The sequence below is a fragment of the Oncorhynchus mykiss genome, chromosome 10 (genome assembly GCF_013265735.2).
Source record: "Oncorhynchus mykiss isolate Arlee chromosome 10, USDA_OmykA_1.1, whole genome shotgun sequence".
Lineage (NCBI taxonomy): Eukaryota > Metazoa > Chordata > Actinopteri > Salmoniformes > Salmonidae > Oncorhynchus > Oncorhynchus mykiss.
Genome location: NC_048574.1, coordinates 46,470,721 through 46,495,802, shown reverse-complemented (window position 1 = coordinate 46,495,802; position 25,082 = coordinate 46,470,721). Strand labels below are relative to the sequence as shown.

Below are 25,082 nucleotides of genomic sequence, written 5' to 3'. Positions count from 1 at the left end.
TGCCTGGTGTTTTATTCTGGATGGAGATAGTGAAATAATATTGACTTAAATGTATTGGTGACATGCGTCTAAGATATAATCACAGCTAGCAACCTTGATGTCACCATTTCCCAAACCATATTTATCTTTCTCATGTACTTGTGTTTTTATTCTTTCATTACCATTTCTTGCATGAATCCAAAATGGAAAGAAGTTATGGGCATAGAAGCTCCTTTTTCATACTGTTACTGTTTCTAGTGCAACCATTTGAACCACTAGAGGGCAGTCAATCATCATAGTAGCTGTTTCCCCAAAAAAGAATCCTATATTGAAAGAATGCATTGTTTCTTTACAGCGAAGCCAAAATACGTAAATAATTGAAAATAGTTGGAAAACAAGAATAAGTATTTTCGAAATTGTATCAGTTTATATAAATCCTAAACAAACGTGCAATGTAATTATATTAGTCATCAGTTTCCCACGGTTTAAAATGTTGTTTTGAAAAGGAACACACAGGACATCATAAATAATTGTCCTGATATGGAGTTGGTCACTCAAAGATGAGGTTGACTTTTGATTGGAAGAAATATGCCCAGAAGCAGTCAGGCAGAAACCGTAGCAAGTTAGTAAATCTGTCTTCTACCACTGAGAAGGTGAATTATTTTGATACGTGAACAAACCGGGAAATAAAGGGGAACTGTTTCACCAAATTCAAGACAAGGGGTCCTATTAGTTATATTGGGGTTGATGCTCATACCTAGAGACCATCCACCCGCTGACTTGGTTTTAGATGTTGGTCCAATTTAAGTGATAATGCCCGAGAAACCGGTGTTTGGAGGTTATATTGGCACGGGTGTTGTTAGGCCCGAGACGAAGTCAAGGTCCGGCAAACTGTGCCAATATATTCTCCAAACACCAGTTTCGAGAGGATTATCACTTTTATACAACGGGTTACCATCATGTTCAAATAATGATTGACATATTTTAAGTAAAAGCATTTTTTATGAATTTATTCATACAATTTCATCCTTCCACAATATATAGTCCAGTCACAAATCTAGGGTTCTATTGGTTTGGTTGCAAGAGACTCGACCCAGTCGTTCAGTCTTTTTGACCTGTATCTATAGACGCGACCCAGTCGTTCGTTCTAAATGTTTCATTGCCATATTGCTTGCAACGTTCTTATCCCTTACTTGCTAGCTAGCCAACTATGGCTAACTTAATCACGTGAAAAAGTGCAGCCAGAATAACAGCAAAGTAGCTTCATTTGCATAAGCTGTTTTCTAGTGACATTTATTTGGACACATCCATAACAATGAGCTGATGAGGCGCGATTTTATCTTTGTCTCCACATGTGAAGAGAAGTGCACAGGACAGATTAAACCAATGAATCAAACATAATTCCCAATCACTCTCTCTTTATTTCTGTTGCCTGTTCATGTCCATGGTCCTGGAGTCTATCTGGCAATAGTCTTTCTCGTGACAGACTGAGTAGCATAGAGATTTGGTTCTGTGTGCCAATATTAGTCTGACACTGTGTGTATAAATTACGGTTCCTCTCCATCTAAGCTGCCAAATGAACAAACTGTCCCAGTGGCAGCGCTATCTGTGTGGTTTAGTCAGTTTATTTTATTTATTACCAGGTAAGTTGACTGAGAACACGTTCTCATTTACAGCAACGACCTGGGGAATAGTTACAGGGGAGAGGAGGGGGATGAATGAGCCAATTGTAAACTGGGGATTATTAGGTGACCTTGATGGTTTGAGGGCCAGATTGGGAATTTAGCCAGGACACAGGGGTTAACACCCCTACTCTTACGATAAATTACCTCAGAGAGTCAGGACACCCGTTTAACATCCCATCCGAAAGATGGCACCCTACACAGGGTAGTGTCCCCAATCACTGCCCTGGGGCATTGGGATATTTATTTTTTTAGACCAGAGGAAAGAGTGCCTCCTACTGGCCCTCCAACACCACTTCCAGCAGCATCTGGTCTCCCATCCAGGGACTGACCAGGACCAACCCTGCTTAGCTTCAAAAGCAAGCCAGCAGTGGTATGCAGGGTGGTATGCTGCCAGTAGCGCACGGTGCCAGCAATGCCAAGGGCCGGGGGTCCGATTCCTGCTGGGGCCACCCATAAGTAAAACATATATGACTGTTTGTTGCTTTGGATAAAAGTGTCTGCTAAATATCATACAGTATATTATCTCATTCTACTTGACGCGTTCTTTTGGGGGGTTTCCTCCCCTCACATGGATACATACCCACAGTTCACTCTCTCACCTGACAAGAGCACCTTCTCACTTCTTCAGGCATGGCAGCTTCTCTTTGAAATGCGTCAATGTCCCAGAGCAAAGCCCCTCCACCACACCAACTACTGCCGTGATGATGCCCACCATTCTGACCTATGGAGGGAGACCTGGTGAGAATCAAACTGAACAACAACAAAGACTACTCTAGAATTGTGCCAAATGCCATATATGGTACTCATATCAATGTGCTTTGAACTGGTTTGTGTCAAGACAGTTCTATTTATACATATCCAGATAGTTTACAGAACTGACCCAGTTACTCTGTTTCGTCTGGCTACATGTGTTTTTACACTGCTGAGTTTGTATCCTCAAGCAGCACACTAGCATTCAGTACTGTCCCAGGTCCTCGTGGATGCTGAGCTTGGTCCCATTCCCATCCACAGTGGTGCCATATATGGGGAATGAGGAGACGGTGGTAAAAGCCGCAGTCCACTCTCGATACGTTCCTCAGCATCATGGATGAGTCCCCAGCAGTGGGGTTCCCGGAGAGGAATGCCCGGCCTGCAAACGCATCGTCAGACGTCTGGTTGCCCTCCAGTATGGTGTGCCTTTCCAGTCTGGTTGCCCTCCAGTATGGTGTGCCTTTCCAGTCTGGTTGCCCTCCAGTATGGTGTGCCTGTCCAGTCTGGTTGCCCTCCAGTATGGTGTGCCTCTCCTTGTGCCCATGGACCACCCACTGCACCCCCATCCCCTCTGGGTCACATCCAGACGGCAGGCAGGAGAAGACCACATCGTCTCCCGACATTGCCTTCTATTTCTCGGGCTGCTGTTGCACCACAAGGCCCCCTTCCTCCACAACTCCCTCCTCCACCACAAGGCCCTCTTCCTCCACCGGGACAACAGTAGGGACATCAGTAGACAGTGAGGTGTTTTCTGTCTCAGAGCCAGGCTCTGATAGTGCTGACACTGCCACTGTGTCTGTTATAGGGCCTTTGGTATGGGCAGCATCTTGAGTGGGGTTAGGCAGAGTAGCACCATCGCAGACTAAACAGAGAGAGAGAACCCCCCCTGTCAAACAGAGAGGTACAATTTAGACACACACACACACAAACACACACACACAGCTCCAGTCTGGCAGCTCAAAATATTCTGGGTAGAGTAGTGACACTAAATCTTCTCTAAAATTAGAGATCCAAAAATCACATGGATTAAAGTATCACTGTGCTGCTGTGCTGAGGTACAGGGCCCAGCACAAACTTTCCATCACAACACGAGTGATTCAGGCAGAAACCAAGCAAATTCAAAATCAATTCAGAGAAGTTTGTGGGGCATTAGACAAACACATCAGATAAATACAAAACACCTGAATCATCAAACATACTCTATTGATTTGATGTAAGGTTGCTAGTGTTTGTTAAGGCTGCTTAGGCCTGCAGTATATTCTACAGTATACTATACAGTGAACATATTGTGAACATACAGTGAACATTTAATAGAGTAGCCTATAACAGTGATATAACTGATTATTAACAATGCCATCAGTGTAAGAATAAAGCATGTGTGTATGGCGTGGTGTGGGTTTTATGGTAGTGCCTCTGTCTCTCATCTGTGGGCCTGCATTGCTACAGTATGTGTTGAGATTGCGGTTTGTGTTGGTACTAGTATGTCCACCTGTGTGCATGTGTATGTATGTGTATGTGTATTTGTATCACAGGAGGTTGGTGGCACCTGAATTGGGGAGGACGGGCTCGTGGTAATGGCTGGAGCGGAAAAGGTGGAATAGTATTAAATACATCAAACACATGGTTTCCATGTGTTTGATGCCATTCCATTTGCTCCGTTCCAGCCATTATTATGAGCCGTCCTCCCCTCACCAGCCTCCACTGGTTGGTATGTATACTTATGTGTACATGTTTGTGCATGTCTGAGTGTGTGGACATACGTGTGATGATGTGTGTGAGTGAGATGACGGGTGAGCAGAAGTTCTTACCTGCAAGTGTGGCGACCAGAAGGTGAGCGAGGATGAGCGGGGGTCGGGAGAAAGACAAGAGGCCCGTAATCCTCTCAGATCTCAGCAGCACTGACAGATATGTTGAAGAGGAGTGCCTCTAAATCAGCCCCCCGCCCTCTGGTGACCCTCTGACAACCCAACACACTCACATAGAACCTAACACCCTCACCCACTAACATACCCTCATACACACACACCCTCTACACAGATATTGCCCTTCCAACAGTTCACTTTCACTTGGCATGCAACTCTGCTAGTAAAGACAACATGGACACTAAGGATTTACACCGAAATAATCTGAGAATAGACAGCCTAGAGACGTCACAGCCAATCTAACAGTGTCAAAATAAAAATAAAACCTGGACTTACAACAGATCCACAGTGTGTGCTGCATATCGAAATGATTTGCATAAGCAATACCTTATTTATCTTCACATTTTGATGGGATATTAAAGGAAAGGTTAACATCAAGCTGCTTTACTGAAACGGAATGGAAGAACTGCATTAAGATGATGACTTTATTGGTCAATTGCACGCAAGGTCCATCCGAAATGTGTCTTCCGCGTTTAACCCAACCCACCGAAAGACACAAGCACACACATATACAGATTTTTAAAACGTGTATTGTCCCGTGTTTGTACGAAGAAGAAGATGTTTTGATGACATTTCAAATGTCACATGGATCTGGGGCCCTCCAGTGGTAGCTTTAAGTCCTCACACAAAGGCAGAAGCCATACAATACCCTCCGTAACTCTATTATGACTCTACACATAGGCCGACACTAGTTCATTCTACTTTTGCTGACAACAGTTGTAAACAATAGTCAGACGTTGCCTTTGTTATTGTCTGCGACTGACTGCATTAACCCTATCAAAATAGATTAGAGAGTCTGTATCTGATTGAGCTGATGGTCCAGGCATTTGAACTGCTGCTTGGTTCTGGACTACAGCTTGACTAATGGGAGCATACCGCATAGGGCAGAGGGAGCTCCATCCTGTGTATTGATTCAGTCCGTCTACACAGCATCATCAGAGTGGACATTACTGTAAAGACAAGATTCAGCTGTCTCCCAATATCCAAATTAACCTGTAATGTGTGTGTGTGTGTGTGTGTGTGTGTGTGTGTGTGTGTGTGTGTGCATGGATATTGTGTGATAATTGGGAATTTCTTTCACAAATGAAATCTATAGCAGCCTATAATAGTGAAATCTAAATAAGCACACTTCCAACATTTTATTTCACGTCAATGATTATAATGTTTTTTCATAACCCTATAATCAAAATCCATGTAAACTGGTACAAATTACATAGTTGCACTCACAATTGTCTGTCGGTATACAATGACTGTTTTGGTTGTTGGCTGCTGATTGTTGCGATACACACGCCTGGGGCTTGGTTCACCCAGACACCCCATTTAGGTTTGAGTTATAATTAGTCACCTCTGAATATGCACATTTTTATTTGTCAAAAGTCAACTATCATTTTATTTAGTTTGAGTATAACGTTCAGCTCACACACCCTCTCTGTATCAGACCATTTATATTAGAAAGCACTGCTTTATTACTCTACCTATACAAACATGCACAGGGCATAGATAAACATAGAGTTGGACTCCTGCTTCCCATCAGGCAACCGCTTGACTCTTCTAGAGTCTTCTCTGTGAGTGGAGGGGGGGGGGGAGGTCATATTGCTGGCTGAAGGAAATATGATGCCGAAGGGTGGGGCTGTACCACAGATCTTCCCACTCCCTCCTCTTGGGTGACTGCATATCATCTGTCTGGCTCCCCCACTAACCCCCACTCAACAGTGTAGATTATCAGGGCTGTTTGTTGGTCTTTTTAACACCTCAGCATTATCATCTGTGGAAATGGTCAACAATACCCACACTCTTCATGTAGCTACAGTAGCATCAGGCAAAGGTGGCAGCAAAAGAAAACAGCACACCAGTTTACCAAGCCAACAATTTGGCAGCAGTAAAACCAAAATGGTATCAGAGTAACTAAAGGCCATTAAAGCAAGGGCTAGAGGAGGGTGGTTGACCTATAACTCATGACAGCTACAGGGTGACGGTAGCGTAATGTCAGGGGTGAGGTCTATGCTCAATTAAGTGAGTTCTATGCTCAATGAAGGCAATTTCTGTATAGTCTAATATCAGGTCTTTCTACAGACTTTGATAAACAGCCTGGTCTCATAGACTAGACGTAACATAGTAAATGTAAATCTGGGACACTCAAATTAGTATATGTTACATTTGGTATGTTTACATTTGGTTGATCGGGGTGGATGGGTGGGCATACGTTTAGCAACCCAAAAGTTCTGAGTTTGAATCTCACCACAGACAACTTTAGCATTTTAGCTAATTACAACTTTGCAACTACTTAGCATGCTAGCTAACCCTTCCCCCATCACTTTAAGATAACCCTTCCCTTAACCCTTTAACTTAACTCCTTATCTTAACCCTAACCCCTAGCCTAGCTAACTTTAGCCAGCTAGCTGACGCTAGCCAACTAACCACCTAGAATTCATTTTTGCAAATTTGTAACATATTGTACATTTAGAACATTCTTAATATATTGTACTTTTTGTAAATTCGTACCATATAATACAATTGTAATTTGTAGCATATCGTACGAAATGGGTGATGGACATCCACAAATTAATACATACCATACGAAACGTAACATATCATACTCAATGGAACATCTCGGCTTTCGAACAGAATAATAAAAAATGCTCTGAGACCAGGTTGTGATAAATGATAGATAAGCAAGTTATTCAATGTCTCAGGTGCAGAACATTGACTTTGGCAGGACGAACAGCCCCAGCCATATGCAGCACTAAGCGGGGGTAAGGGATATGTGGTGAGAAACAAGTACATTTTGTTAATGACCAACAAAGCGTTTAGCCTCCTGTTTACATCAGCACATTTAAAAGAATACCATCCCCCATGCTGTATTGCAATTCCAATAGACCATTTGATCTATTCAAATTATCCCCGCGCAGTGGTGACACTGCCCTCCTAAGAATCTGCGAAATGCATACCACCTCCTAACGCTGCCACACGCTGTCGCTGGCTGCCACTGCAAGGCATGCCAATTTTCTTTTTCAATACTGTCACCCAACCCAATCAGGCTACTCCTCTCATAATAAACCGTGTGCTCCTCTTCAATGACCGATGTTGCTTTCCCAGCGAAATGATGAGGAATAGAAGATAATCAAGCTCTTCCCCTAAAACTGCTGGATTACAGGATATTAAACGATAAAAAAGTTTTTAACTGAAAGGGATATCACACCTGCCAACGCTTACCGGATACCCTGGTACCTGGAATTCGCCGCCACGTAATTAGTTCGGACCGAAGTTTATTTTAGTGTGATGAAACGGATCTCCTATTTGACAGGGAAAGTCTGAAATATATTACGGGAAAAACATAAATGAAATAAGAAATAATTGATGTTCGTATAACAAGGATCTGTAGCCTAGTCTTCGAGGGAAAGGTGTATTCTCCCAAAAAAACAACAGTCCAGGTAAAGTAGGCTATGCCATTTTTATTTTCTCAAAAGGTAAGTTAGATTCACACAATTTTCAACCTGGTCTCAAAGCAAAACATATTATATTTGACTAAAATCCGTGCGACTCCATGTAGTATGATATTGTAGCGACCCAGGTTTATAAGCGCAGATATCTACTCTGCCAATTGAGCATGCTTTTATGGCACAGTTGATGGCCCGCTGGGCTTCGGCATGTTTCATTACAATATGTTACTTTACATTAGGTTACATTACATTGGTCATAGTGGTCATACAACATAATATGAATTGTAGGACGTATAGTATCCTACATCTTGAATATTTAGTATGAAATATTATGTTCTACTGCTTTAGTATGATATGCTACATTCAACTGCTTTGGTAGGGTATATAAAGCTTGACTGCTTTAGTACGATATATTTCATTTGACTGCTTTAGTATGATATGCTACATTAGGCTAGGGGTTATCTTAAAGAGTTAGGGTTAGCTACCATGCTAAGTAGTTGAAAAGTAGCTAAAAGTAGTAATTAGTTACAAAATGTATGATATGTTACGAATTCTAGCTAGGTGGTTAGGTGGCTAACGTTAGCTAGCTGGCTAAAGTTAGCTAGGCTAGGGATTAGGGATACATTTAGGAGTCAGGTTAAAGGGTTAAAGTAATGTGTTTATTGGTATGCGGTATCCCATTCCTTTAGAATATTGAATTGAAACATTGATTTGTCATATTTAGTTAATAAAAAATATATACATTTTTGTTCAGCTTTCCCTTAAAATGTGACCTATAGTCTACAGTTATTTTAAGTTCACTTATTAAGAAATAAAATATTGTAGGTAGTCAATATTTAGACTGTTGAAGAGCTGGGCTATATTTGAAGTAGTATGTCAGATGACAAAGCCAACACTGGCAGTCATTCCAACAATGCACGTTCCATCTCCCCATATGATAGGCGTGCTTGGAGAACCGGGTTTAGTTGGCCCAGATAGGTCTTCCCTAGGGACATGGTGGCCTTATTTCTAAAAGCCAATTTTATATTAGAGGAAAGTAATTGTATTGTAAAACTTGTTAAAACCAAAAGCTATTTTAATTGATTCCATTAACAACCTAAAAAATGGGTTTATTAAACCTCTTGTCACTTTCATGAGGCAGATGTTGGTCTAGTAGGCATATCCCTAGTTGGTTTAGGTGTGTGTGTGTGTGTGTGTGTGTGTGTGTGTGTGTGTGTGTGCATGCGCACGTGCTGTCAATGTGAGTGTGTTAATGCAAGTAATGAGTGCCTTTTAGATAGCTTAACCTTGATGTCTTCATTATGATGAACAACTGTCTGTGGGACGTCAATACAACGGTTTCCTTTAACTCCATCAATTAGACCGTCTAAGATAGTACTCAAGTCAACTGTGATTGATTATTGGCACCCAGATATACCCCTCATCTGGTGTGCCAGTCAGTCCCTGAATCAGTCCTGCGCACCTTGCGGTCCAGATTTGAGAAAGGGACCCCCCCCCCCCCAACCATACAAACCACTAAAGCAACAAGATAGCTTTACATATAGGAGGCAACTGTTGACATCTGGCCTTGACAAAGGTGATGTCACCATGAAAATGTAAGATGTTGTGTAACAACATGGAGGTTAAGGTTAACCACTGGGGTTAACCTTAACTCCAGTGGTGGAATAAGATTTCCAACACCGTCCATATTACTGAAGCACTTCACTGAATGAAGAATGAAGACCACTCTCCACCCACCATTACCACACCCAGAGAACAGCTATTAATAGTTTGACTGTCTTTTTTACTGTTGCAGTTTCTTTTTGCACAGGACCTTCAAGTGGATCCGTGAACAGCCAGAATGAAATGGGAGAAGTTTAAGCCTCCAGAGCCAGATGATCCCATGTGCTGTTGTGAGTGTGACGTAGACCCACATGGATGCTGCTGTGACTGTGACGATCTGGATGAAGCTTGCAGCAGGTGAGAGGGGTGGAATGAGGAGGAGGATCATGGCAGGACTCAGCAGTCCACGTTCAGGTCTAACCCCCTGCCCTCTCTGTGTTCCCCTCTCTGTCATCCCTAACCTCATGTCTTTTCCAGGTGGCTAAAGGGGGAGCCTCAGAAACCTGACTGTGTGTTGCCTGTGTTTGGCGCAGTGATGGACCGGCTGAGGGTGAGACTGTTACCAGGGGACAGGCGGGTGGAGCTCTCCATGGTCCCAGCTCTAGTGTTGCTTCCTCTGCTATTGCGTCTGGCAGCACTGCACTTCCTGTTGGGCTTGGTCATTCTAACAGCCCTGCCTGGCCTGGTGCTGTTGTACTACTACGCCACACATCGGAAGAAGGGCCGCACCCTCTTCTTCCTCAGCCTGGCGCTCTTCTCCCTAGCCTACATGTACTTCCTCTTTGTCACAGAGATCTTACCTCGTGGGGATGTAAGTCACCTGCAGCTTGTGACCGTGACAACGGGTGTGGTTCTCACTCTCATCTCCCTTGTGCGCACTAAGAGGGGGCCAGGCTTTGTGCAGCCTTCCCTAGCTGCCATACACAGCACCAATCAAAGCCAACTGCCTGACAAACACTCTGCCTCTCAGAATGAAGTGGACCAGTCGATGATGCCAGCATCCCCAGCCAAACCAGTGGAACAGCAGACACAGTCCCTGACAGCGAAGGGGGGCACTTGTCCTCTGTGCAAAGTGGTGCGTCCCCCGCGGGCGGGGCATTGCCGGATCTGCGGAGGCTGTGTCCAGCGCCTGGACCACCACTGTATCTGGTGGGTTTCATTAAATGTCTTTCTGTTGTGGAGGACGTGAGTATTATTATGTTATTATTTGTGCAACAACAGGATGACTTATAAAAAATAGCTTTCTGCAACAGGAAGGTGATCAAACCTTATCATATCTGCCTACATTTCCCTACTACAAAAACACAATATTTTAATCTCTCAGACCCTCACACTTATATCCGCTCAACAATACTCTTCTACACATAATCATGATCTCACTAAGTGTCACACTGTCAGGCCAAGAAGACGTCACTAAAGCAGACCAGGCTGTAGAGACATGTGCAGGGCCCACAGGGGTTCACCCTTCAGCAGGGTGAGGCGACCTCAAACCAGGACAATCTGTTACTTATGGCATTTAGATAGATACACAACCAGATACTCTGTGTCTGGTTGTGTATGTGCTCATTACCTCACATTCATACTAATTGTGCTTTCACATGCTACCACAGCAGAAGTTGGTCATTTCAACTGAGGGTGTATTGTCTGTGTTGTGTCTGTCACTGCGGAGGCAGGATAAACAGCTGTGTCGGCAAGGCCAATCATCGCAACTTCCTGCTGACCCTGCTCCTCTTTCTGTTGACCTCTCTGTATGGGATCAGTCTGGTACTGCGGAGCGTGTGTCCCCGACAGAACCTACTCACCGCCCTGCTCTACTGCCCTGGTGTCTACAATCAGTACAGGTACACTACAGTACCTGGTATTTTGCTTAAAAATTGTACACGCAAACAAAATGACAATGTATTAGTTTATTTGGGATTCATTGAAACAAGCACCACTTCATTGCCTACTATTAGGCACCAGGTACCCATTGGGCAAAAACTGGTTGAATCAACGTTGTTTCAACCAAAATGATCTGTGTCCAGTGGCTAGCTACCAACTGTTTTGAGTTACTTGATAATAAGTACTAAAAGACTTAAACCAACTGAAATAGAACTGAAAGTGTTATGTTGTTTGTGAAGTGTAACTATGCGGATGTCTTTACAGCTCAGCCCTGTGCTTCACCTGTGCTTGGTACAGCAGTATTGTCACAGGAGGTCTGCTGCACCTGCTGATGCTGCAAATTATCAATATCAGCTACAATTTGACGGAGCGGGAGGCACAACTTGCTCTGCGGAAGAAAAATGGCCAGAGTCGTCTGCATGGCCTCGTTGTCGACACAGGGGTCTACTCACGTGGCTTCTGGCAGAACTGGGCTGAATTCCTGACCATGGGAGAACCTGCAGATAGACACCCCTCTGCCCTCACTGACTTGGTTTAGCCTTGGCTTAACACCATGCCACTCTGCCCAACTAGTTCAACACTGCTGGGTTTCAACTGGAAACGCCTTTCCTCTACCATGCTGGTGGGCTGTGTGGGACTGTGAGCATCTCTGAACTTTCAACTGCCCTTGGGTCACGCAAACTTATTGCAACTCAGAGATGTTCGTTTTTAATCGTTAAATAGACCTCTATATTCCGAACACTTGGGTAGAGACAATAACCATGTTCCTCCAGGTTGTCATGGATACGATTATTAGTATTAGTTATAACATGGTGTAAATATAAAGGGCTGCTCTGCATATTTAATACACTTTTAATAATTCTTTGATTTAATACAGTTTTAACCTCTGACAAATATGTTAGATTTTCCAAAAGGATGTAAAGATTCTTAACCATGGCATACTAAATAGCAATGGATGAATGGACATGCATGACTTAGAGAACATGTTTATGACACTGTAAACTACGCATTGACATTTAGCGTGCCTGACCATTAAGGTGACACAGGCGAAGATTACTTTAAAGGGAAGAAAGCTGTGACAGACATGCGCCTCCTCTCACCCACATACTCTTTGTAGTTCAATAGGATATTAAGTTTGCATGTACAGTAAATGTCTTATTTCAACTATCCTGTTCACTGTAGAAGACTTAAGACTCATTTTCCTTTGTGTCTTGTTTATCATGCCAATAAAGCATATCAAATCCAACTGATGAGAGTGAGAGACAATGCTGGTTAGGGGGCCAACCTTTACGCAAGTAGGCCAGGTTTTCTGGGTTTACTAAGAAAGTGGCTAGAGCTCAGGAGGCCTCATCTGTGGCATCACCGCAACAAACCTACAGAATGAGAGAACTTGGTTACTGTTGAAGATATGCACGTCCCTCTCATAAACTCAAATTCTTATTTGCTGGTGTGCCTTCTGTTTCTTGGTTTTAAATCCTCCCCTTAATCTTCGGCGTTGAATCTGTCATTTCCTGTCAGTGCATATTGTTCAGAGACGTTCTCAATCACCCTCAACATTGATGTAGTTCAGATCACGAGTGTCATTACGAACAAGTCTCTGCTCGTCCACTTCTGGTCCACTGCTCTGGTAAGAGACCGAAATTCCAACTCGAGAGACTCAGTGTTGATAAATGTGTTATAAGACATGTTGTGTAAGGGAATTCTCCCCCATGTGCACACAAGAGACCACAGGAAAACTTATTTGATCAGAGGTTAGTTTGTTCAATAAGGATTGCAACCCGGAGTACACACTTACAGTAATTTGCAAGCGAGACAATCCGTTCTCAAGATGGTGTTTTCCCTTTTTATCCCCTACTATGGTTCATCCTGCCCAGGGTGATGTCCCTTAACTTTAATACCATAAACTCTGATAATTATCAGTTGCTAATACAAAGTTGTCTCTGCTAGGCAGAGTTCAGTTTATTGTGTTATTGGCAGTTAGTTTACCAATCCTTCTTCCTCTTATTGCTAACATAGCATCAACAGGGACTCTTAGTTCCCTTTATCCAGCCGATACCGAAAAGTATTTCAACACACAGGCATATGACTTTATCAAGTTGACCTCTTCATGCACTTGCAATGTGTCTACCACTGATTCTTAATCTCAAGCAAAACATCATTGTAATTTTGTAGTCACACTTGTTCCTATAATGTACAGATATGAAATTCCTTTTAGGTGTGAGAAGTTATATATATATATATAGTGTATATTCTGTTTCTATAGTGTATGAATATGCTTAAGTTTGTGAGCTAATTAGTATATTGGCTATAATTCCATAAGTGGGAGAGGACATTAGAAATGAATAACAAATACCACTTAACAATGTAAACAAACTAAAGACTGGAAATCCAGTAGATTATCAACAGGGTCACTGTCCAACTGCAGTATGTAGAGCAATTAGGAACAAACTCAAACAGAGCTGAAATAACAGGAACATTTTCAATATTCCACTTGAACAAAAAAAATTCTAATAACATTTTTCATGGGGAAAGAGAACAAAAAGTTAGAAGTGTATGTCGATGTCAGATCCTTCCACACGATAAGATCATCCAAAAATATTGTCATAACCTACAGCAGTCATTTAAACTCCACACATCCATCCCCTTCAAGGTTCTTTTGCAGACCGGGTTGAGAACTTCTGGTAACATCACGGCAAAGACTGGTTATGCTGTGACACGGTTCTGCGAGCTGTCTAGAGAAGGGAGGAGGGGGGGGGGGGATTTACAGGTGAGATGGCTGTAGGATTCTGGTTTCTAACACAAACCACCCTGTTTTCGTGGAGAAGGATTATATCGACGATGCATGGATACACGTTAAGAGAGACACAGAAGGATGATGCTGGGCTGTACTGCTGTTCTCTCACAACCTTCCCGCTTGGGACTCTGAAGGAGCACCTTTATTTGGACACACAAACAGATACTTCCGCCAAGCTCCAAACCAGGCTAGCGTGCACTACACACCCTTTTCTGCCACGCCAAGTTGTTCTGACATAGAAGCATAGGAAGTCTCACGCTAACCTATACTCTCAGGTTCTAGATGGCACCTTTTGTTCTAAAAGGGTTCTTCGTCTGTCCCCATAGCAGAACCCGGTTTGGTTCCAGGTAGAACCCTTTCCACATAGGGTTCTACATGGAACCCAAGAGTTATACCTGGAACCAAAAAGGGTTCTATGGGAACAGCCGAAGAACCCTTTTTTCTAAGAGTGTACACGTCAGCTATTGTAATACCGATTTCTAATGAGCTCTCTCGGTTTTGTCAGCCAGTGAACCTCTCATAATGACTGTCCATTGCGAGTGGGATTCTGGGAGTGCTGGGAGGGACCATAAGGACACCGGTGCTCTGTAAGATGAGACCCACAAATCTTACCCTAACTGCTCACTCACTTCATAGCTACAGTGCCTTGCGAAAGTATTCGGCCCCCTTGAACTTTGCGACCTTTTGCCACATTTCAGGCTTCAAACAAAGATATAAAACTGTATTTTTTTGTGAAGAATCAACAACAAGTGGGACACAATCATGAAGTGGAACGACATTTATTGGATATTTCAAACTTTTTTAACAAATCAAAAACTGAAAAATTGGGCGTGCAAAATTATTCAGCCCCCTTAAGTTAATACTTTGTAGCGCCACCTTTTGCTGTGATTACAGCTGTAAGTCGCTTGGGGTATGTCTCTATCAGTTTTGCACATCGAGAGACTGAATTTTTTTCCCATTCCTCCTTGCAAAACAGCTTGAGCTCAGTGAGGTTGGATGGAGAGCATTTGTGAACAGCAGTTTTCAGTTCTTTCCACAGATTCTCGATTGGATTCAGGTCTGGACTTTGACTTGGCCATTCTAACACCTGGATATGTTTATTTTTGAACCATTCCATTGTAGATTTTGCTTTATGTTTTGGATCATTGTCTTGTTGGAAGACAAATCTCCATCCCAGTCTCAGGTCTTTTGCAGACTCCATCAGGTTTTCTTCCAGAATGGTCCTGTATTTGGCTCCATCCATCTTCCCATCAATTTTAACCATCTTCCCTGTCCCTGCTGAAGAAAAGCAGGCCCAAACCATGATGCTGCCACCACCATGTTTGACAGTGGGGATGGTGTGTTCAGTTGTGTTGCTTTTACGCCAAACATAACATTTTGCATTGTTGCCAAAAAGTTCAATTTTGGTTTCATCTGACCAGAGCACCTTCTTCCACATGTTTGGTGTGTCTCCCAGGTGGCTTGTGGCAAACTTTAAACAACACTTTTTATGGATATCTTTAAGAAATGGCTTTCTTCTTGCCACTCTTCCATAAAGGCCAGATTTGTGCAATATACGACTGATTGTTGTCCTATGGACAGAGTCTCCCACCTCAGCTGTAGATCTCTGCAGTTCATCCAGGGTGATCATGGGCCTCTTGGCTGCATCTCTGATCAGTCTTCTCCTTGTATGAGCTGAAAGTTTAGAGGGACGGCCAGGTTCTGATACTCCTTCCATTTCAATATTATCGCTTGCACAGTGCTCCTTGGGATGTTTAAAGCTTGGGAAATATTTTTGTATCCAAATCCGGCTTTAAACTTCTTCACAACAGTATCTCGGACCTGCCTGGTGTGTTCCTTGTTCTTCATGATGCTCTCTGCGCTTTTGACGGACCTCTGAGACTATCACAGTGCAGGTGCATTTATACGGAGACTTGATTACACACGTGGATTGTATTTATCATCATTAGTCATTTAGGTCAACATTGGATCATTCAGAGATCCTCACTGAACTTCTGGAGAGAGTTTGCTGCACTGAAAGTAAAGAGGCTGAATAATTTTGCACGCCCAATTTTTCAGTTTTTGATTTGTTAAAAAAGTTTGAAATATCCAATAAATGTCGTTACACTTCATGATTGTGTCTCACTTGTTGTTGATTCTTCACAAAAAAATACAGTTTTATATCTTTATGTTTGAAGCCTGAAATGTGGCAAAAGGTCGCAAAGTTCAAGGGGGCCGAATACTTTCGCAAGGCACTGTATATTTGAGCCTGGTCCAGAGGTCTTAAAATGAAAGTCTCCAATGCCCTCAGGTGGCTATAAATCGGGACTGCAGTGTAGCTTGGTGGTTTCGATTGATGCATCTTGTGATCCCAAGCTGCTATTGCAACCCCTTTTCCCCTCCAAGTGTTTAATGGGACGTTCCTATATTCACAGCGTTGTAGAAGACCAGCGCAGGACCCTGTGGACGTGGCAGTTCATCGAGGGGGGCTTCCACGAAACAACCCCTCCACCCTGTAGAAGAGCCAGGCCCATGCTCCACCACCACAGAGGAGTAACAGTGAGGAGGAGGACAGGGACATGGATTACTTCACGGTCACAGCGCTTCCCCTCTCCCAAATTACACCTAGTGCCTCCTCTGCCTAAGGGAAGAGAGAGAGAGAGAGAAAACTGCACTCTCATACACACTGAATTAAATACAAACAGACATGCATTCATAAAGATACAATATATACACACTGACACAAAAGCAGTAACATTCACACACCTGACCTTTATTTGGTTTGGGACAACCATTTAAAAAATCAATCAATTACTATGAAATAAGACTAGCATTGTGTTGTCATTTCCAGTGTAGCATTTCCCCTACTCTGAAGTCATGATTTAATGGCTATGCTTTCTAAATCTCTTTTGTTCCAATAAGCAGAATTCAAAACACACAGAATGGCCCTGCAGCAATTTAAACACCTCACTGCTCTTCACGCTGGACCCAGTCACTGTATCCTCCAGCATAGTGACGAGCTCTAGGGGAGAAAGAAGAGAAGGAGATGAGCACATCGGTGTAGTTACAATTCATATGTATGGGCACGACGCTCAGATTATGATGCTAGCAGACAAAAAAAAAAGTGATTGTAAACGGTCGTCACCTGCTGAATCCCAGAGCCCACATTATGTCAAGTGCAGTAGCACTCCGTCTACCTCTCTGGCAGTAGACCACAATGCTGCTATCCTCCTTATGAGGGGCACGTACTCCAAACCTCTGTTTGAACTGGTCTGAGCTCAGTCTCAGAGCCTCCTGGAGTTCCCCAACTGTTAGTAGTAGTAGAAGTATTTCACTTTATTGCCCCACAATGGGAAATTGGTTTAGAGCAGTTAAAAATAAAAGTACATGACAACATGAATCATAACAGAAAATAAATATGAAACAAACAAAACAGAGAAAGTGTGCACAGTGCTGCTCTAGGAATGTTACAAACATGTCAAAATAAGTGGGCCGTTGTGTGTTACTCACGAGGGACATTGGTGGAGCCAGGAATATGTCCAGCCTCAAACTCATCTGGATTGCGGACGTCAAACAGTTGAATACTGCTGCTGGGAAACATAGTCTTCAACTGCTTGTACGACACCTCTGAATCTACACAAAACACATTCAGAATCAGACAGTCAGCCATATACACCGTGATGAACACCCGCTTTTTCCCCCTCAGTGCAGCCTCAATTCGTCGGAACATGGACTCTACAAGGAGTCGAAAGCATTCCACAGGGATGCTAGCCCAGCACGTAAAATATTATATCTTGCCCATTCACCCTCTGAATGGCAGACAATTCATCCCTGAATTTAAGGCTTTTAAAATCATTATTATTTTTTATTTTTATTTATCAGGTCTAAGCGGTGTCTAATTCTCTCACACACACAACCGTTCAAAAGTTTGGGGGTCACTTAGAAATGTCCTTGTTTGAAAGAAAAGCACATTTTTTGTCCATTAAATAACATAAAATTGATCAGAAATACAGTGTAGACATTTATAAATTACTATTGTAGCTGGAAACGGCAGATTTTTAATGGAATATTTACATAGGCGTACAGAGGCCCATTATCAGCAACCATCACTCCTGTGTTCCAATGGCACGTTGTGTTAGCTCATTTAAGTTTATCATTTGAAAAGCCTAATTGATCATTAGAAAACCATTTTGCAATTATGTTAGCACAGCTGAAAACTGTTGTGCTGATTAAAGAAGCAATAAAACTGGCCTTTAGACCAGTTGAGTATCTGGAGCATCAGCATTTGTGGGTTTGTTAACAGGCTCAAATGGTCAGAAACAAAGACCTTTCTTCTGAAACTCAGTCGTCTTGTTCTGAGAAATGAAGGCTATTCCATGCGAGAAATTGCCAAAAAACTGAAGATCTCTTACAATGCCGTTTTCTACTCCCGTCACAGAACACTGTAAACTGGCTCTAACCAGAATAGAAAGAGTGGGGGGCCCTGGTGCACAACTGAGCAAGAGGACAAGTACATTCGTGTTTAGTTTGATAAACAGACACCTCACAAGTCCTCAACTGGCAGCTTCCTGAAATAGTACACACAAAACACCAGTCTCAACAGTGAAGAGGCGACCCCGGGATGCTGGCCTTCTAGGCAGAGTTGCAAAGAAAAAGCCAAATCTCAGACTGGCCAATAACAATAAAACAGATTAAGACCTGCAAAAGAACACAGACACTGGACAGAGTAACTCTGCCTAGAAGGACAGCATCCCGAAGTCGCCTCTTCACTGTTGAGACTGGTGTTTTGCGGGTGCTATTTAATGAAGCTGCCAGTTGAGGACTTGAATCAGCAATACAAAATGTGGTTTCATTATTTATTTACTAAATACCTAACTAAATCACACAGAATTACACATATTTAAATCATAACTTGATTACGTCATAAAGGCAAACGTCCCTAGCGGGCGGAACAGATATGAAGGCTGGTTACACAAAAGAAAAAAGGGGCTGGGTTTGAGTGAAAGAGCGGGAAGACTGAGGGACAACGGGAGAAGCTGTGCTATCGTAAATACAGTATCTTATGCATTCTAACGACCCTCACAAAGTGAGTAACTTTCATTATTGAAGAATAAGTAAGGTCCTTTTAGTTAGTTAAAGTTTGTGCTGCTGCCATGTTCCTTAGTACAATTTCCTGTCAGATCTATTCTCAGTTTGATGCATTTCAGTTATTTATCCCTTTTGCAATTGTCAGTCATGCTTGTATGTTAACAAGTGTTTGTCTCACTCTTGTATTTCCCTAGTAAAACCACAACATTATCCTGCAAGCTTTCTCCATGTGCTCCTGTGTCTGCAAGAAAAAAACCAGTACTTGGATTCCCACATCCTGACTGATGCACCATGGCGTTAGAAACAGTCCTGAACTTAACCTAGCCCGTCCACCTAATACTTTATCAGAGGGAGTCATAAGTAGAAACCCCATGTGTCCTTTCCAAGGGGGTGTATTTGTGTACACATACACACAGAGGAGGAAGCAGTCATTGACCTCCATTACACAAGCTACTGGACTCTTTGGGACCAATACAAACACTTATTTTCCTACTGTATGTCTTTTTTTACAGATTTTTTTTAGTTTGAGTGGCAGCCTAATGAACATGTTTCATAAATGTATAACGTACCTAAACCCCCCCTCCCCCAAAAAATACAACTTTCAGTCATTGTGCTAGTGCTAAACTCAGCAAAAAAAGGAAACGTCCTCACTGTCAACAGTGTTTATTTTCAGCAAACTTAACATGTGCAAATATTTGATTCAACAACAGACAAACTGAACAAGTTCCACAGACATGTGACTAACAGAAATGGAATGGTGCATGTTCATTAATTGTTTATGGTTCATTGAACAAGCATGGGAAACAGTGTTTAAACCCTTTACAATGAAGATCTGTGAAGTTATTTGGATTTTTACAAATTATCATTGAAAGACAGGATCCTTTCAATCCTTTCAACTCTCTCCAAAATGCACGCAGAGACATAGAAAATGGTATCCACACGTTCATCTGACAGAAAGTAGATTGAATAAATAAAAGTAAAACATTCATTCAGGGTGAGAACAAACAATTCACAAAATATGACATTTTAAAAATATATAAAACTACAAGATACAGCAGTTACAGATACACATTTCAACAACACAAATACATTACAATAAACCAAAACAATCGCAAACATCAATGAATTCATTCCTCAGTGTTCTAAACTGCCCTATTGGCACCAGAGATTTAAGATGTAATGAGGTTTGTAAATTATTCCAAACATGGGGGGGGGGGGGGCATTAAAACTAAAGGATGATTTACCTAGGTGGGCAGAGACAAGGGACCTCAAGATTTAACCAACCCTGTGAGCAGGTTTGGTGCTCTTATCTCTTTATACTTGAACAGAGAAATGAGATATCTTGAAAGCTTGTGCAGCTGGGCTTAGACAAAAAGGGGGAAAAAAAAGGAGAAACGAAGTGATATGGGAATTTGGAGAGGTCCAGCCGACTTCCTGACAACGGATGTAGTGAGGAGTATTAAACCTGTCACCTGTGATAAAGTGAAGGGCGCTATGGTACACAGCATCCAAGGGTTTTGAGAGTAAAGGCTTCTGCAATCTGATAAATGGTGTCACCATAATCAAAAGCTGGCAGGAATGTTGCCTGTACAACCTGCTGTTAGGGAGAGGCATGATCTATAAAATAAATCAACTTCCTTGCGCGCCCAAGTCAGTATTTGGCCATGATTACAAGTTTAGATAGACGGCTAGACAAACTAACGATCAAAACATGGTTAGCTACCATGGCTAATTGAGTGACTGTCAGAAGGCAGGTTTCAGTTGACCCTGGTTTATTAGACAAAAGTAGTGTCGCCAAAAATACATTTTGCAACGTGTGTAATGGAAACGACAGATCGACAATATTCTGATCTGTTCAATAGGGGTGGATTTTTCCATTTGTCTAACTTTCTTTATTACGCCAAATCATGATGGAAACAGTCTTCGATTATCTTAACATTCAAGAATGGCGTCGCCTTGCTTTTTTTGGTTGGCTGGATGCAAGTTTCACCATCCAATTATTTCAGGTGGTCAATCATCGGTGTGATAGGTTGGCACATGAGAATTATTAGAATATGTCAAATATTATTCAATTATTGCAGTCTATCCATGCTGGCTTTCACGGGCTACCTGAGACATGAAACAGAGTGGTGTGAGAGCATACAGGCTGTCGCCAAATGTATTAATGCACAATTTGCCTAAATGTGTAATGGAAACCCTTCAACTACCTTTTTTTTTTTAAATACAGTTTTTTTTTGGGGGGGGGGGGGGGGGGGGGGGGGTGGGACGTCATTACGTCCAGCTGTTTATCATCGACACAAAATAGTTGCATGGAAATGCACCATTGCAGGCAATTGTATCCATTTTCCATGCAAACTTTCTAAATGTAAAAAAAAATAATTCAAACACTATTCAATGGACAAGTAAATGGAAACATATCTACTGACTGACATAAAAGAAACTGCAGATGCACAATCAACATTTTTTAAATTGCACCTTGTGTATTCTACCATTCTCCCTCAACAATAAGTGGAGACCCCAATTGGGGGCCCCCTAGCGGCCGGGATTGTGTGTGGTGCACTACATGACCAAAAGTATGTGGACACCTGCTCGTCAAACATCTCATTTCAAAATCATAGCGATTAATATGGAGTTGGTCCCCCCTTTGCTGCTACAGCCTCAACTCTTCTGGGAAGGCTTTCCACTAGATGTTGGAACATTGCTCCGGGAACTTGCTTCCATTCAGCCACAAGAGCATTAGTGAGGTCAGGCACTGATGTCGGGCGATTAGGCCTGGCTCGCAGTCGGCGTTCCAATTCAAGCCTAAAGATGTTCGGTGGGGTTGAGGTCAGGGCTCTGCAGACCAGTCAAGTTCTTCCACAACAATCTCAACAAACCATTTCCTTATGGACCTTGCTATGTGCATGGGGGCATTTTCATACTGAAACGGGAAAGGGCCTTTCCCAAAACTGATGCCACAAAGTTGGAAGCACATAATCTAGAATGTCATTGTATGCTGTAGTGTTAAGATTTCCCTTCACTGGAACTAAGGGGCCTAGCTCAAACCATTAAAAACTGCCTCCTACACCAAACTGTACAGTTGGCACTATGCATTGGGGCAGTTAGCGTTCCACTGCTCCAGAGTCCAATGACGACGAGCTTTACACCACTCCAGCCGACACTTGGCATTGCGCATGGTGATCTTAGGCTTGTGTGCAGCTCCTCAGCCATGGAAACCCATGGCAGCTGAGACATTATTGGTCCTAGACGTTTCCACTTCACAATAACAGCACTTAGAGTTGACCCGGGCAGCTCTAGCAGGGCAGAAATTTGACAAACTGACTTCTTGGAAAGGTGGCATCCTATGACGGTGCCACGTTGAAAGTCACTGAGGTCTTCAGTAAGACCATTCTACTGTCAATGTTTGACTATGGAGATTGCATGGCTGTGTGCTCATTTTTAATACACCTGTCATCAACGGGTGTGATTGAAATAGCCACATCCACTCATTTGAAGTGGTGTCACACTTTTGTATATGTAGTGTACATGCGAAATTGTGCCCCCCCCCCAAAAAAAAATCCAATAACATTTAGGCAGTGGTGAAATCTTGAGTTTATGTCACTCTGTTGGCCTTCACTTTATCAAAAATGACTGAGCACTTATTGACCTCCATTACCTACTCCATTACTGACTCTTTGGAACTCATACAAATAGACTTGTCTACAATTTTGCACACTTTTCAATGTAATCAATTTAGTGAATTGTTGGCTAATTTGTATCGGTATAGTGTCCCAGATACCCTGGCTAGAAATGTGCATTGCATATTTGAAAATCGACTATATGCACAGTACTAGTTAGAATGCCTTAGACGTTGCACCTGTTACGAGTCAAGAAATAGCCTACCTGTGATCGGTGGTTCCTTGTAGTAGACTGCCTCAGGTTTCACATCACACAATCGGTCCGGCGTGCCACCACAGTGCGTCTCCTCTGCCACGACCACCACCGACAGCGCGCATAGCACGAGAAGCATCTTTGAACGTCGCTTGAAACAATGTCCAGAGTTATTAGTCTACGTGTCTAAGTGCATGCTTTCCCTCTATGTAGGCTATCTCCCCGCCCTGCAAGTGTCATTTGTGACTCAAACTGTTCAACATTTAAAGCTGTTAAAGAGCGACATCATTTCAAATAATTTGATCACTGGCTGTGTCTTGCCCTTGTCCAGCCCAATGACTTTATATACAAAAAAAGTCAAATCTACGCAAGTAAGAAAGCCTATTAAATAAAACGGAAGTGAAGTCACATTCAACCAAAAGTTAGACATGCTCTGGTACTTTGGCGACTAAGAAAGTATTTTTTAAACCTCCCGCTTTGCGCTGGATGTGTCTATGTGTTGTTCATAAAAGCATAATATATGAGCAGAATTATTGTTTTACCACAATTAGCCACTAAATCCCTAGTTTGAAAGCAACAGTTTTCTTGAAGCTGAGCCATGACTTTTTCGGCACATGGGCCAGATCCCTTGCAATTAGATTGACAGCTAGCAAGAAGCCTGCCGAGCGTTATCCAATGAGGTTGCAGGGCAGGCCCAACCGCTCAGCAGACACAGCAGAGAGAGCGAGAGGACGAGAGAGAGCAATGACGTGAGGCACATACACTACATGACCAAAAGAATGTGGACACCTGCTCTTCGAACATCTCATCCCAAAATCATGGGCATTAATATAGAGTTGGTCCTTAGGCTTGTCTCGCAGTCGTTGTTCTAATTCATCCCAAAGGTGTTCGATGGGGTTGAGGTCAGGGCTCTGTGCAGTCCAGTCAAGTTCTTCCACACCGATCTTGACAAACCATTTCTGTATGGACCTCAATTTGTGTGGAGGGCATTGACTAGCACAGGACTAGTACAGGACTCGTAAAGGCCCTGTGCACTACTTTTGTGATTTTTTTTAAACTAAATGTATTTGAGTGTTTACCAGTATTTGTAACTTGAGTCTGATAATTATCTCTTCAAAACAGTTAATTTGATAATACTTGTGGAATATAAAAGTACTTGTTTGATATATGTTTTCCAGTTTCTTGAAATACTTTGCAAATGCAACATATTTCTATATGAAAACTGAAATGGTCTTTTCATTCCTTTTTAGTGGACACTCTTATCCAGAGCAATTTACAGTAGTGAGTGCATATTTTTTCATACTGGTCCCCCCCTTGGGAATCAAACCTACAACCCTAGCATTGCAAGCTCCATGCTCTACCAACTGAGCCACATCATCACATCACATCATCACAAACCACTTGATGTCTCAATGTACTCAGTTACTGTATTGTGCATTGTTTTTCTTCATGGTGATAGAAAGTCTGCAGGTACCAACCTCGATGACCAGCCTATGTACAATACAGTAATGTACATTTACATTAAGTAGTTTGTAAGGATAGTAAATTAATACTGCACAAAAAGTGGTTGTTTTCCATGTTATTTGATCAAGAAAAATATTTAATTTGATGTGGATGTTTTGTGTCTTTTCCCATAACTTTGCGCATTTTGATGTAAATGTTTGAGGACAGGATTTAGTTATTTCTGGATTCCATTCTAATGACAAGAAAGGGACAGGGCAACAACTCTTACAATTCCAACTATTGAATCCTGCAAGATACTGTTCTTAATTATACAAGTACCTTTTTGCCAAAGCAGAGATGCTGATTTTGTAAATGTTTTTGCCTGTGCTACAGAGGTCTATATTGGTCAGCTAATACTAGTAAAGGCCCAGTGCACTACTTTTGTGAAAAAATATTATTTTAGCACCCCTACTTCCTGCAGCCTCGGTTCCCATCACTATGAGTCATTATGCTCAGTGCCCCGGGGTACTGGGGGTGGAGCGGTGCACTCATGACGGAACCACTTCCTGTAGCCTGAACTATTCCAAGGTTGAAGGGGGTTTTCAATTTTTTTGACACCAAAAAAAAGAGCACCTTTCTGGTTATATAC

At 42.4% G+C, this 25,082-nt stretch overlaps 2 protein-coding genes across 6 annotated transcripts; one reads left to right on the top strand and one right to left on the bottom strand.

Annotated features, from left to right (window-relative positions):
* Nucleotides 1–7,360: 7,360 nt before the first annotated feature.
* LOC110534092 (palmitoyltransferase ZDHHC23) lies at nucleotides 7,361–12,505 on the top strand. Of its 4 annotated transcripts, none has more exons than XM_021618759.2 (5): nucleotides 7,361–7,767; nucleotides 9,587–9,735; nucleotides 9,856–10,527; nucleotides 11,139–11,219; nucleotides 11,524–12,505. In XM_021618759.2, exons 2-5 carry the CDS (start codon nucleotides 9,617–9,619, stop codon nucleotides 11,795–11,797), a joined length of 1,146 nt encoding a protein of 381 aa, XP_021474434.2. In that variant the 5' UTR covers nucleotides 7,361–7,767; nucleotides 9,587–9,616; the 3' UTR covers nucleotides 11,798–12,505. The 4 variants fall into 4 exon arrangements, with proteins under 4 accessions (XP_021474434.2, XP_021474431.2, XP_021474430.2 ...); XM_021618756.2 differs by having other exon boundaries at nucleotides 7,362–7,767; nucleotides 9,572–9,735; nucleotides 11,052–11,219; XM_021618755.2 differs by having other exon boundaries at nucleotides 7,363–7,767; nucleotides 11,052–11,219.
* Nucleotides 12,506–16,296: 3,791 nt separating this feature from the next.
* On the bottom strand, nucleotides 16,297–23,598 carry LOC110534091 (thiosulfate:glutathione sulfurtransferase). 2 transcript variants are annotated; one of them, XM_036990496.1, is made up of 5 exons: nucleotides 23,003–23,598; nucleotides 17,543–17,665; nucleotides 17,178–17,340; nucleotides 16,999–17,054; nucleotides 16,297–16,673 (listed from the first exon to the last, which is right to left on the bottom strand). In XM_036990496.1, exons 1-4 carry the CDS (start codon nucleotides 23,127–23,129, stop codon nucleotides 17,000–17,002), a joined length of 468 nt encoding a protein of 155 aa, XP_036846391.1. In that variant the 5' UTR covers nucleotides 23,130–23,598; the 3' UTR covers nucleotides 16,297–16,673; nucleotide 16,999. The 2 variants fall into 2 exon arrangements, with proteins under 2 accessions (XP_036846391.1, XP_021474429.1); XM_021618754.2 differs by lacking the exon at nucleotides 16,297–16,673 and having other exon boundaries at nucleotides 16,785–17,054; nucleotides 23,003–23,591.
* Nucleotides 23,599–25,082: the final 1,484 nt, after the last annotated feature.

What these genes read in the sequence shown, in the direction of transcription:
- LOC110534091 (XM_036990496.1), bottom strand. Translation starts at nt 23,129, where the DNA reads ATGCTTCTCGTGCTATGCGCGCTGTCGGTGGTGGTCGTGGCAGAGGAG. An exon ending in TGGCTCCACCAATGTCCCTC is followed by an intron (nt 17,341 to 17,542) that starts GTGAGTAACACA and finishes TACTACTAACAG; the next exon opens with TTGGGGAACTCCAGGAGGCT. An exon ending in TGGGCTCTGGGATTCAGCAG is followed by an intron (nt 17,055 to 17,177) that starts GTGACGACCGTT and finishes TTTCTCCCCTAG; the next exon opens with AGCTCGTCACTATGCTGGAG.
- LOC110534092 (XM_021618756.2), top strand. Translation starts at nt 9,617, where the DNA reads ATGAAATGGGAGAAGTTTAAGCCTCCAGAGCCAGATGATCCCATGTGC. An exon ending in CTGGATGAAGCTTGCAGCAG is followed by an intron (nt 9,736 to 9,855) that starts GTGAGAGGGGTG and finishes TGTCTTTTCCAG; the next exon opens with GTGGCTAAAGGGGGAGCCTC. An exon ending in CTGGACCACCACTGTATCTG is followed by an intron (nt 10,528 to 11,051) that starts GTGGGTTTCATT and finishes CTGCGGAGGCAG; the next exon opens with GATAAACAGCTGTGTCGGCA.